Source organism: Glycine soja, chromosome 5, assembly GCF_004193775.1.
Source record: "Glycine soja cultivar W05 chromosome 5, ASM419377v2, whole genome shotgun sequence".
NCBI lineage: Eukaryota > Viridiplantae > Streptophyta > Magnoliopsida > Fabales > Fabaceae > Glycine > Glycine soja.
Genome location: NC_041006.1, coordinates 36,833,020 through 36,844,611, shown reverse-complemented (window position 1 = coordinate 36,844,611; position 11,592 = coordinate 36,833,020). Strand labels below are relative to the sequence as shown.

The following is an 11,592-nucleotide window of genomic DNA, read 5'->3' as shown; positions in this document are numbered from 1 at the left end:
CGCTCACTTTGAGTGTGGTGCTGCTGCGACAATCCATTATGTATTGAGCATCGTTACTCTGACCGCCATGACTATTCATACTCCGATGATCGTCAGCAAAGGGAAAGAGTAGTTGGGGCCTTGGAGGAGAAGTGGGGTTAGGGAGAAACCACGAACGGGAATCCATAAATCTATTATCATTGTTTTTGAAATAAAGTGAAATCTATCTTGAAAAGAAAAAAATCAACTCATAATCATTTTAGTCAAACAAATTTTTGTTTTGAAATTGCATTTTATAATTAAAAACTAAAAATTGACAACCAACTCAAATGAGACCTTAGTTTTGAAACTTTAAACATAAATTCTATCCCTTGAGAAGTAATTTTTTTTAGGAATAAAATATATTTTCTCCTTTTAAAATCAGATACTACAATTAGAAATCAAATATATAATAAAATAAAGATTTTTTTAATAAAATCAATTATTTTAATAAACATTTTAATAAATTCAGATACTAAGTTTCAGGTGAGTTTGTTTAAATTTATTCTAAAAAAATTATTTAATAAAATAGAGAATTTATTTTAATAAAATCAAATAGTGTGTTTGTGGATGGATTTGTTTAAATTTAGAAATTATATATGCTTATTTTATAAATATCTAGAAGTGGCTGGTTGAACTAGTTACGAAGCAGCAAATATATATACTCACACTCTGGTTCATCACTCATAAACCGTGCCAACATTGAAACCGCGATTGAACAGCTTCCGGTTCTCGGCGAACGGGAGAGTAGCTGCCTAGCTGCAGGAATCGATTAGTGATTGTGAAGATGCGGAGAGACAACGGTGATAGCTAAGAAGGTATTTAGTTACCGTTGCATATTCTACTCTATCATTTTCCTCTTCGTTCATAACACAATCAGGTTAATGAATGAATTATTCTCCTACGTTCGAAGCAGAGGACATGCTTAATAGGTTAAACAGACGCTTCTTTTGCACCGTTGCTCCACGCCCTTGGCTTTTTGTGGGGCTGGGCAACCCTGGCGAGAAGTTCAAAGGAACCAGACACAATGTACCTTTCCTTTTACTTCTGCTTCTGCTTCTGTTTGCAGTTTGTTCCAAGTTTTAGTTATCAACATCAAATTGCATAGAAAGTGTTCTGTAGTGTAGGGGGGGCATAGTTAGTTTTGAATTAGCAATTTTGTGGTGAAATATGAAAATATTTATTTATTTATTTTTGGTCTGAGTCAGGTTGGCTTTGAGATGATTGATGCATTTGCTGAGTCACAGGGGATTCCTATGGACACTGTCCATTCCAAAGCCATTTCTGGAAAAGGTTTGTCTGCTGCTCTCTGTTTCTCTTTTGATGTTTCTTGTAATTCATGAATTTTATTAGGCAAGGTGGTGGTTTGTTACAGGTTTTGTTGGTGAAGTTCCTGTTTTTCTTGCAAAGCCTCAAACTTACATGAATCTCAGTGGTGAATCAGTAAGGAATTAAGATGTGCTGCCTTTTCTTTTTTCTCTCAACCATCTAGATATTTTGCTTTAGTTTCTACAAGTTGTGCCATCTAGATACGTTTTGGTCATTTTGAAGAATTGTAGTCACCTTAGTGTGTTTTGGGGTTATTTTAGTATTAGATTTTCGTTTTTGTTGCAGGTGTTTTTGTGCATGTGTCGCGGTGATTTTCGGATATCAAGCTATTGATTAGCATTGACTCGCAATTTAAGATCACCACCGATCTTTTATTTTTCCGAAGAAAAGGGAGAAAGCTCGAAAAAACCCTATTTTTGAGAGATCAAAGGTCCGGGGGTTGGTTACGCAAAGGGAAGGTACTAGCACCCTAAACGTCTATAGTACTCTATAGGAACCTCTTGCTTATTTTATCTTTATGCTAAATTAATTATTTATTTTGAAATAAATGCTCAAGTGTGAAAAGATTAAAGAGATAGGTTCGAGGGAAAGGAAAAGAAATGTTTTTGTTATTTTTATTGATTTGGAAAGACAAAGTCTTTTGCCTACATACCCGAATGGGATCAAAATCATGTAGTTCGGGGTAGAAAGTCGAGTGGTTGGTTTTGATTGATTTTAAAGTTCGAAAAAAAAGAAGAGTTTAGGCTAGGTAAGAGGCCGAAAAGGCATAGAAGAAATAAAAGAAGTGAGTTCGATTGATTTTAAATTAGAAAAAAAATGTTTTGATTGATTAAAGATTGATTAAAGATTTGATAAAGAAAGAAAAAGATTGACCCCTTTTTTTGAAATTTTGATTATGGAAAGTTTTTGGTTTTTGACTTTTCTCTCTTTTTTTTTTTTTTTTTTTTTTTTTTTGATCTGTAAAGATAAGTCTAAACGCGCCGGATCTCTTAAAATGACGTTGGATCAAGTGAGGGCCCTTTTCCTCGGATACGGTTCAAATCACATGATCGTCCTCGGTGGAAAACATAAAAATAAATGTGAGTGTCGGTGCAGATTCTCATTTTTTTATTTTTATTTACATTGGACCTAGATACATTCTAATTGACAATAATAAATAAAAATTTCAAATGCATTAAAATAAATATGCTAGAAAAAATAATAAAATGCATGAAATACAAAACAATAAATACATATGGTGCATAAAATAAATAAAGAAAATAAAATGCAAGACATAAAAATAAATATAATGCTGGAAATAATATAAAAGAAAATAAAAATGCAAGACATAAAATAAACATGATGCTAAAAAAAAAAAAAAAAAAAAAATGCAAGACATAAAAATAAATATAATGCTGGAAATAAAATAAAAGAAAATAAAAATGCAAGACATAAAATAAACATGATGCTAAAAATAAATAAAAAAATGCAAGACATAAAGTAAATATGATGCATAAAATAAAAATAAACAAAATAAAAATGCAAGACAAAAAAATAAATATGATACTGGAAAATAAAATGCAAGACGTAAAATAGATATGGTGCTGGAAAATAAATAAAGAAAATAAAAAATGCAAGGGCATAAAGTAAATATGATGCATAAAAAAGTAATAAAAAAAGAATAGAGAAGAAAAGGGGGTGCAGAAAGTAAAATACTAGAAGGAACAGAAAAAAGGAAATGGGCTCAAAATAAAAAGTGGGCTTAACAGATCAAATCTGAATCGTCAGATTGATCGAAGCGTCCAGATTTGATCATGGGGAGACACAGTCTTAGCCATTAGATCTTAATCAAACGTCACAAGAGAAGAAGAACAAAGCAAAAACCAAGAGGTGAGACGCATCTGATCAAAACAGGGGATAACATTGGCCGTTAGATCTAGGATCTAACGGTTCAACCCTGATGGTCCATGGGGACACAGAGATCCGCGTGCACCATAGTATTGGTCATGGCAGCAGTATAAATTAGAAAAAAACACAAAAAAAACATAAATCCAACCTCTTTCTCTCTCTAAAAAAAAAAAAACGCTCAAAAGCTCTCTTCTCTCTCTAACACCCAACGCCGGAAGCTGTTTACCGGCGCAGTGGCTGGCCGGCCATGGGTGGCGGCGCCGCCGCGTCGGAAACAGAGTCTCCTCCTTTTTAAAAAAAAACTACATGTTTTGAATTCCTTTTTTCCTCTAGTTCTCAAATCCACTGTTATTTTTTGAAAACCAACACTGATAAAGCCTAGATCTAGCCTTGAATCTTAGAAAAAAGGTGAACTACCTTTGTCCTTATGTTATCGTTTAAGCTTCAGAAAACGGTTACAGCTTGGGTTGTGTGGGTGTGGGTGTTTGACGCAGTGCTTGTGGTTGGTGGTGTTTGGTGTAGGTTTTAGGCCGCGTGAGTGAGTGGGTTACTGTGTCTGCGTGGGTTTCTGTTCTCACGTTTCGATTTCTAGGGAAGGAAATGAATAGTATGAGCAAGATGATTTTGGTTTTTTTTTTTTGTGTTGGTGGTTCACGGAGGGGGAGGGTGGCGCTGAGTGGTGGCTCTGATGTAGGCTTTAGGCCGCGTGAGTGAGTGGGTTACTGTGTCTGCGTGGGTTTCTGTTCTCACGTTTCGATTTCTAGGGAAGGAAATGAATAGTATGAGCAAGATGATTTTGGTTTTTTTTTTGTGTTGGTGGTTCACGGAGGGGGAGGGTGGCGCTGAGTGGTGGCTCTGATGTAGGCTTTAGGCCGCGTGAGTGAGTGGGTTACTGTGTTTGCGTGTTGGTGGTTCGCGGTGGCTGTGTTGGCTCGGCCGATGGCTGGGCTCGGCCGATGGTGGTGGTTCACGGAGGGGGAGAGTGGCGGTTCCGATGTAGGCTTGGACGATGGTATGCTGACTGTTCGTATTCCCCTCTCTCTCTCTCTCCCTGACATGCACAGTAATTAATGCAGCCTTTAAAGGACATAATTAGGGTAAAAAACGAAGAGCCCCTCTGGGCCTGGACCAAAAAAAGAGACAGAAAAGAAGAAAAAGGAAAAAAAAGGAAAGGAAAAAAAAACAAAATATAAAACAGCAAAAATAAAATAAAATAAAATAAAAATAAAATAAAAAACGAAAAAAGGATACTAATAAAGATATTAATAAAAAACGGAAATAATAAAAACACTTAATAAAAGGAAAAGAAAAAAGAAAAAAAAAAAAAAAAAAAAAAAAAGAAGAAAATAATAACTAAAAAAATAATAATAATAATAATAATAAAAAAGGTAAATAAATAAATAAAAAAAGGGACGTCTTCAAAACAAAAATGAGGTATTTTAAAATACCTCCCTGCCGAAATTTCATCTGAAATGATGGAAATTTCCGGCTTAAAAGACGAGAAAAAAAGAAATAAAACGGGTCAAAAATGGGGTATGACAGCATGGAATTTCCTGGGAGAGTCTTGGGGCAGTTGTGATGGTTAAGTTTACTGTGTTTTCTCCATAGGTTTTTGTGGTTTCCTATAGGGGATTTTACTTTGTGTTCCTTCATCTCTGTGAATTGACTTGTGTTTTTTTTTTTTTTTGGAAAACCTTTTCATACATGATAGAGTAAGGTTATAGTCATTGTGGAAAGGAGTAAATTAAGAATTCATGGTTTTGGTAGTATCATTCAGATTGGAGAATAATGAAGGGAATAAGAAAGTGCTGGGAAGTAGGGAAACATAGCTTCTTACAAATCTCCTGTGGATTAATAATTCTTTGGTCAAATAGAGGTCCTTATTGAATGCTATTAATCCCCTTCCCCTTTTTCATACAAAACCCAAGGAGAAGAGGATTGAAAGATGGCCATCATGATCATAGCTGATTGCTTACATCTTTCATTTCTGCTTTTACTGGTTTTATTTTATTTGAAGTGCTGACTTTTTTGTTGGGGTCTGGTAATATACTAATATGGATTCCATGGAAGGTTTATGTTTTTGTGGTAGCATGCAAATGATTTCATTTACTTGTTTGTTGATGTTTAGCTTACATATGAAGCCTTGGGCTTATTATCAATATATGTTATTCTATGACTCTTCATTTTACTGCAGACAGGACCACTGGCTGCTTATTATAAGCTACCTCTTAATCAGGTGCTTGTGGTGAGTTATTCCATATCCTACCTTTTCTTTTAAGTATCTAATCAGTGATAGGTGTGCTGTTTCTTTATTTAATCATGTATTTTTTTTTGCAGTTCCATGATGACATGAACTTGCCTTGTGGGGTGCTTCGTCTTCATGACAAAGGGGGTCATGGAAGCCACAAAGGGTACAACACTAAATGATAATTGTGAAGCAAAATTACTATTATTTCCATCCTTAAGTTTTTTTTTTTACTCTGATCATAAGAAACTTGTTGCTAATTCAAGTACTTACTCCTCTAAACACTATAAAGATTTATGGTGTTTATTACGCATAATTAGATTGTGTAATTCACTAATTCCAGAACCCAATAAATATCTGTCTTGAACTTAACATGTAGATGTTATTGGAGTCCTATTACAATAACCAACATTTTGGAAGTTTATTCTACCTTTTGTTATAATGAGAAGATGCGGACAGACTAAGAAGATATAATAAGCCAAATTAGTTAACATTGTGAGAGTCCTGATTAGGTTGTATATTGGTTTGTGGTTTGAGGGAAAAAATTCCATTGCTTATAAATGTTTCCCCCTCAATCATACATTGATTGGAACTAGATATAGATTGGAAAAAAATAAAAGAACTGATATATATTGAAGGATCCCCTTACAACCAGAAGAGTAATCCTCTGTTACAGTATATTGGCATAAAGCAAGAAACTATAGGAAACAAATGACAGTGAATGGAGCAAGCTCCTTACAATATGGCAAATAGGAATTAGGATAAAAAAGAAACGGTAACACCCAGTGACTTAGAAATGACAAGTTCCTCTGCTCAGACTAACAAACCCCAACATAACCCTTCAGAAATTCTCTCATTCCCTCTATTTGGTTGCACCTTCCTCTAAATAATCATTCTCTCTCTACTTGCCTGATTCCCTGCTTCCTGCATTCTCTCCTCCATTCCCAATGCCACCTGTTTATTCTGTTATTCCCCCTCTCTCCTCCTTCCAATCCCTCTTGTGTCACATTTTTCATTTTTTCCTTCTCCTCTCATATATACCCACAGGCCTTGATTTTTGGGCCGACTTTCCTTTTCCTTCACCTTCTTAGTTCTCATATACACAAGCCTCCTGTAAGTTTTATGCCCTTACCTAATTCTTAAAAGCGTGTTCCATTTCATCTAGAATTAAAAAACAGTTTTTCCTGATATTTATTGTTGCTATCCAATTATGGGAAATGCCTTCTTTGTCCATTTAAAGTAGGTTTAATTATCAATTTGGTCCCCAAATTTTTAAAAGGTTCAATTTGGTCCTCAAGTTTTTAAAAATTAATCAATTTGGTCCTCAAGATCTTAAAAATTTGAGAATCAAATTGATTCATTTTTAAGAATTTGAGGTCCAAATTGATTCATTTTTAAGAACTTGAGGACTAAATCAAACCTTTTAAAAATTTGGGGACCAAGTTGATTCATTTTTAAAAACTTGAAGACCAAATTGAACCATTTAGAAATTTGAGGACCAAATTGATAATTAAGCCTTTAAAGTATTGAAAAAACTAATGATTGCAATATTATAGATTATTTCAATTCTATTATGGATCCGTGAGGAGTTATCCATGACTCCAATTGTGGTTGTTTGGAATCTAAATGGTTAGGAAAAATGCATACCAGCGAGAGTTTATATCAAGAACCCTGTTACTCAAAGAAATGCTCTTAATAGTGGATGCTATCTTTCAGTAAACGAACATCTATTGGTGCTTTTGTATGGAAACCTAATCACATAGTCATTGTTCAAGAACCCTGTTACTCAAAGAAATGCTCTTAATAGTGGATGCTATCTTTCAGTAAACGAACATCTATTGGTGCTTTTGTATGGAAACCTAATCACATAGTCATTGTTCATAGTTTTTCTTTATCTATTCATGGTGGATATATAGCTTCACAATTATTCACTACATTTTTCAAGTGGCCATATGTTGTCATATCTGTAATGCTTCACTGTTTTAGGTAAAAAGGAAAATAATTTTTATGAAGTGGCTGAAAGAAGCCTTGTTTAATTTATAAAAAAGAATACATAAATCGAAAGAATTCACTGTCAATTCAAATGAAGAAAAAAATTGTTTCAAAAGCATATCAATTGCTAAGATTCGAAGAAAAAATTATTACTTTATATGAATACACTAAGGAGCACTTCGAGTGTGTTTATAATTCAATAATATTTTTTATAAGTGGTGATAGTCTGATGGAAAATGAGTTCATGAAATCTTTTTAGCTCTGATATTTTCTTGTCAAGTGCTTCTCGAATACCACTACTCATCTTGTACATGGTCCTCACTTCTCACTGAACCAGGCTGAAGAGTGTGATCTATCACTTCAAAGGAAATAGAGAATTTCCTAGGCTGAGAATTGGTTGGTACTTATGTTGCAAATCCTTTATTCTTTCCATAGTTTAGATTATTGATGTAATCCTTATTTTCAATTTGCTTTATCGTTAGGGATTGGGAGTCCTCCTGGGCAAATGGATCCTAAAGCATTTTTGCTTCAAAAGTTTAATGTAACAGCTAGGCAACGAGTAAGTTCTTGGTTTACTGTTAAATTCACTTTTGGAGTTTTGGTTCCTCGTGTAATGAAAGTTTCAATTTGGTTCCAATGGTTCAAATTGCAATGATTCTTCTCAAGTTTTCTACTCAGTACAATTTGAATCCAATTATTAATGTCAGTCCAAATATAATGGGAAAAATGAGTGGCATTGTGGTCATGTGGTGCCAAGAGGGGATGGTGTGTGGCTTCCTTATGGGGTGTGGAAAATGTCAAATATGATTGCAGTTACTTGTCACGTTAGTGCAATGCCATAAATATATGCTAATAGTCCCATTTGGGTGGCTTTCTAATGATTGAGAATGAATATACTGATCTAGAAAATTCAAGGGCAAGGTTTTTGCAATGGAGCCTAGTTATTAATACCATGAGATATGTGTGGAGGCAGTAGAGCACCACTATGAAGAGGCACACTACCCCACTTCTATAGTATAGAAAATATTTTTAGATTGGGCTACATGCACTATATTGAAAACTGACCAAGTCACTAAAAAAATCTTCATCTCAGTGATGCTTCTTGTTTTTTCTTGTTGGACAGATTGATGAGGCTTTGCAAGAGGGGGTTGATGCCTTGAAGCTCCTTTTATCCAAAGGTTTGGCAGTGAGTGCAAAAAGATTCAACAAAGAACAAAAGTATAAGCACCTAAGAGTGCAGAATTTACCAGTTTGATAGGATTCCGTGATGGAAAATTGCATTATAAGTATGATTAGTTCTTCGCTTTATAGGTTGCAATATGTGTAAAACTTAAGCGATTGGAAATTGGCTTAATTTTGTAACATTCCAGAGATAGATATAGCTTTTAAAATGGTTTATGACCAACTTTTTTCCATCTCGATTTGTTTTATTTTGGATCCTGTCTCTGTAATGTGCATTTTGCATACTCGAGTGCACAAGGGTGGGATAACTGTTCACGCATTAAAGTATTGGTAAATTGTGTATAGTGTATAGACTTGGTGAAAGGGGCATCTTTCAAAGTAGCATGTACCTTTCCCCCCCGAGGGAAATTGTAATTGCTAATCGTAATCGGAGATGCGTTATATGGCATGAATCATAGAGTAGATAGGGAAATGTGATATTCAGTTAAAGAGGGATAATTCCTCAAAATTCAATCTAAGATATTCGACTTGGGTGTAACTAGTAAATGAAGATCAGGGACTTAAATTATACATTATTTCACTAGCTATGTATCTGTCTTGATATGGATGTTAGTTAGAAGGTACAAATACATGGATAAGGACAGGAAAATAAATTATTTAGAGGATTGACCATCTATCAGCATCATACTTGAGTTTTAAAGCCATGGGCCGGTGTTAAATAATTTGGTTGGTAAACCATCACTCATGTTACTTGATTTATTAATTGTCTTTAACTAATTTCTTGTGATTCTTTTTATCTTGACTTTTGGGAGCCATTTCAGGCCTGAACATTTTGTCTTGAACTAAGTTTGATTTTTAGTTTTATTTTTTATGTATTTGATTTGATGCTTGCCGTAGCTAATTCAAATTAAAAATAATAAACTATATGGCTAAATATTGATTGAATTTATCATCATGTGAAATGACAATAAATATATTTAATCACACTTAAATTTTAACAAGCTGAATATTCACTAAAATTGAACTTTGCGTCCCTAAAATTCGATCCAATTGGTTTCATACGCTCCATGTTTTGTTTATCACGCTGCATAACGTTATGGGCCGAATAAGATAGTAAAGGATATACAGTGGCCAGCTGTTCTAAGATCCAACCATCATGCTGGAAAATTCAGAAACAGGTTTTCAACAATGTGACGAGTAGAAAATTTCCATGTGCTCCACGTCCCAAAGGGACCTTATAAAAAAAATTTGCCAGATTTGATTTTCCGTAGTACCATATGCTTGCCTTGTACTTTTTTGCAGGTTGCTTTGCTAGTATTCAAACTTCATATTTAATGCATTTATGTTTAGGATTCCTCAGCAGTAATGGTTCATTTATGATGAAATACTTTAGCTACAGGCAAAATAAATGAGTACCCACCATCATTTTAAAAAAAAAAAATAGATGGCATAACATGTTTTATGTTTTATGAGATACGACATGCAGATCCTTTAGCCATTTTGTACTTTTTCTTTGGTTCTTTTCAAAAGAAAATTTTATGTTGTTTGATTTATTTTATATTTTCATTTTCAACATTGTTACTAATATCTATAAAAATGCCATCTTATTTTTATTGTGTATATTTTTAAATATTTTATTTTCATCGTTTTCCCCACAAAATCATAAAATTAATGTGATTTTTTTTATAACTATCAATGAAAACATAGATATCAACAGAAAATGGAGACAACAAATAAATCAAACACTACTTTGAATTTGTTTCATTTAAGGAAATATTTTTTCCATTCTATAATAAATATTAAAAATACCACTATTTTTATTTAAAAAATTAGTATAAAAATAAAAGATAGTGAAATCAACAGTAAAAAAGTAAGATCAATCAAACCAAACACCAATGTTAATGTTTTGAGTAAAAATGATCACATGCAATCCATTATGGGGTGACGAGTACGAAAAATATTAGTTTTGATTGAAACAACTAACTGGCGTCATTGTATTGTCAAGCTGTGTATGTTGATCCAGCCCATGCAATCATGAAAGCTTAATTAATGCCTAGTGTTATCCGATAGCAAATTGGGGATGGCACAGATGGTAGGTTTGTTTTGTGCATGAATCATATATATATGCCAGCTTGTTCATTTGGTGTGGTTTATTTATAGTTGACCCTATCTTTTGACTTGTGAGTTTTTTAGCCTTTAGGCTCTAGCGCAAATCACTTCCTAAATCCTAGCTCCTTGTGATTTTCTAACAACCTTTTCGAGAAAATTACAATTTATAATTGTTAAACAATTAACTCGTTTTGGGATCTAGGATTAAAGTTATGTTATAGTTTGGTCAAATCTTTATAGTTCTTTGGTGGCATTGGGCTTTGTTACAAATAGCTCATTACTTTACTACAAGCAAATGCTATAAAGGATCACATGCTGCCTGCAATATTAATCTAGTGAGGAAATTATCTGTTGATCACCTACGACCATTTATTTAACATTTGATTTGTTGTACATTCATGGTTTAATTATAAACATGAATTAATGTTGAATTATTAGGAATAGCATTTTCTTTTCTTTCACTTTAATTTGGAGAGCATAACAAACATTGTTATATATGTAACTCGGGATTTGATTGGGCTTGGGCCATTCGTTAATTATGGTTACAAATATCATTGGAGAATTATTGACTAACATATAATTGGCTCAATGTTTATTTAATTCAACCACTGACATAGTGACATGTTTCTGCTTGCTTTAGCTGTAGGTGTTTGCAAAATCATATAACCTGCTCCTTAATTTGCTATTTCGCCTCCACGCATGACTTACACGATCAACAATCATGCATGGCGTGCTAAATTATTAATTTCATGTCTTATTTTTTCGTTGATCGTGTCCTAATCTAATCTAATCTAATCATTAAATTTTAAGTAGATAATTTGCTTAAGCAA

The 11,592-nt window shown here is 33.6% G+C and overlaps 1 protein-coding gene across 2 annotated transcripts; it reads left to right on the top strand.

Moving 5' to 3' along the window:
• The first annotated feature begins 676 nt into the window (after positions 1-676).
• LOC114412920 (peptidyl-tRNA hydrolase, mitochondrial-like) lies at positions 677-8,886 on the top strand. 2 transcript variants are annotated; one of them, XM_028377029.1, is made up of 9 exons: positions 677-836; positions 935-1,047; positions 1,227-1,311; positions 1,394-1,461; positions 5,429-5,479; positions 5,572-5,645; positions 7,809-7,867; positions 7,954-8,030; positions 8,595-8,886. In XM_028377029.1, the coding sequence occupies exons 2-9, from the start codon at positions 940-942 to the stop codon at positions 8,724-8,726; spliced, it is 654 nt and encodes a 217-aa protein (XP_028232830.1). In that variant the 5' UTR covers positions 677-836; positions 935-939; the 3' UTR covers positions 8,727-8,886. The 2 variants fall into 2 exon arrangements, with proteins under 2 accessions (XP_028232830.1, XP_028232831.1); XM_028377030.1 differs by lacking the exon at positions 935-1,047 and having other exon boundaries at positions 681-836.
• Positions 8,887-11,592: the final 2,706 nt, after the last annotated feature.

Excerpts from the sequence above, each read along its gene's own strand:
- LOC114412920 (XM_028377029.1), top strand. The coding sequence starts at position 940 with ATGCTTAATAGGTTAAACAGACGCTTCTTTTGCACCGTTGCTCCACGC. Across the intron at positions 1,462-5,428 it reads TGAATCTCAGTGGTGAATCA|ACAGGACCACTGGCTGCTTA; the intron begins GTAAGGAATTAA and ends ATTTTACTGCAG. Across the intron at positions 5,480-5,571 it reads CTCTTAATCAGGTGCTTGTG|TTCCATGATGACATGAACTT; the intron begins GTGAGTTATTCC and ends TTTTTTTTGCAG.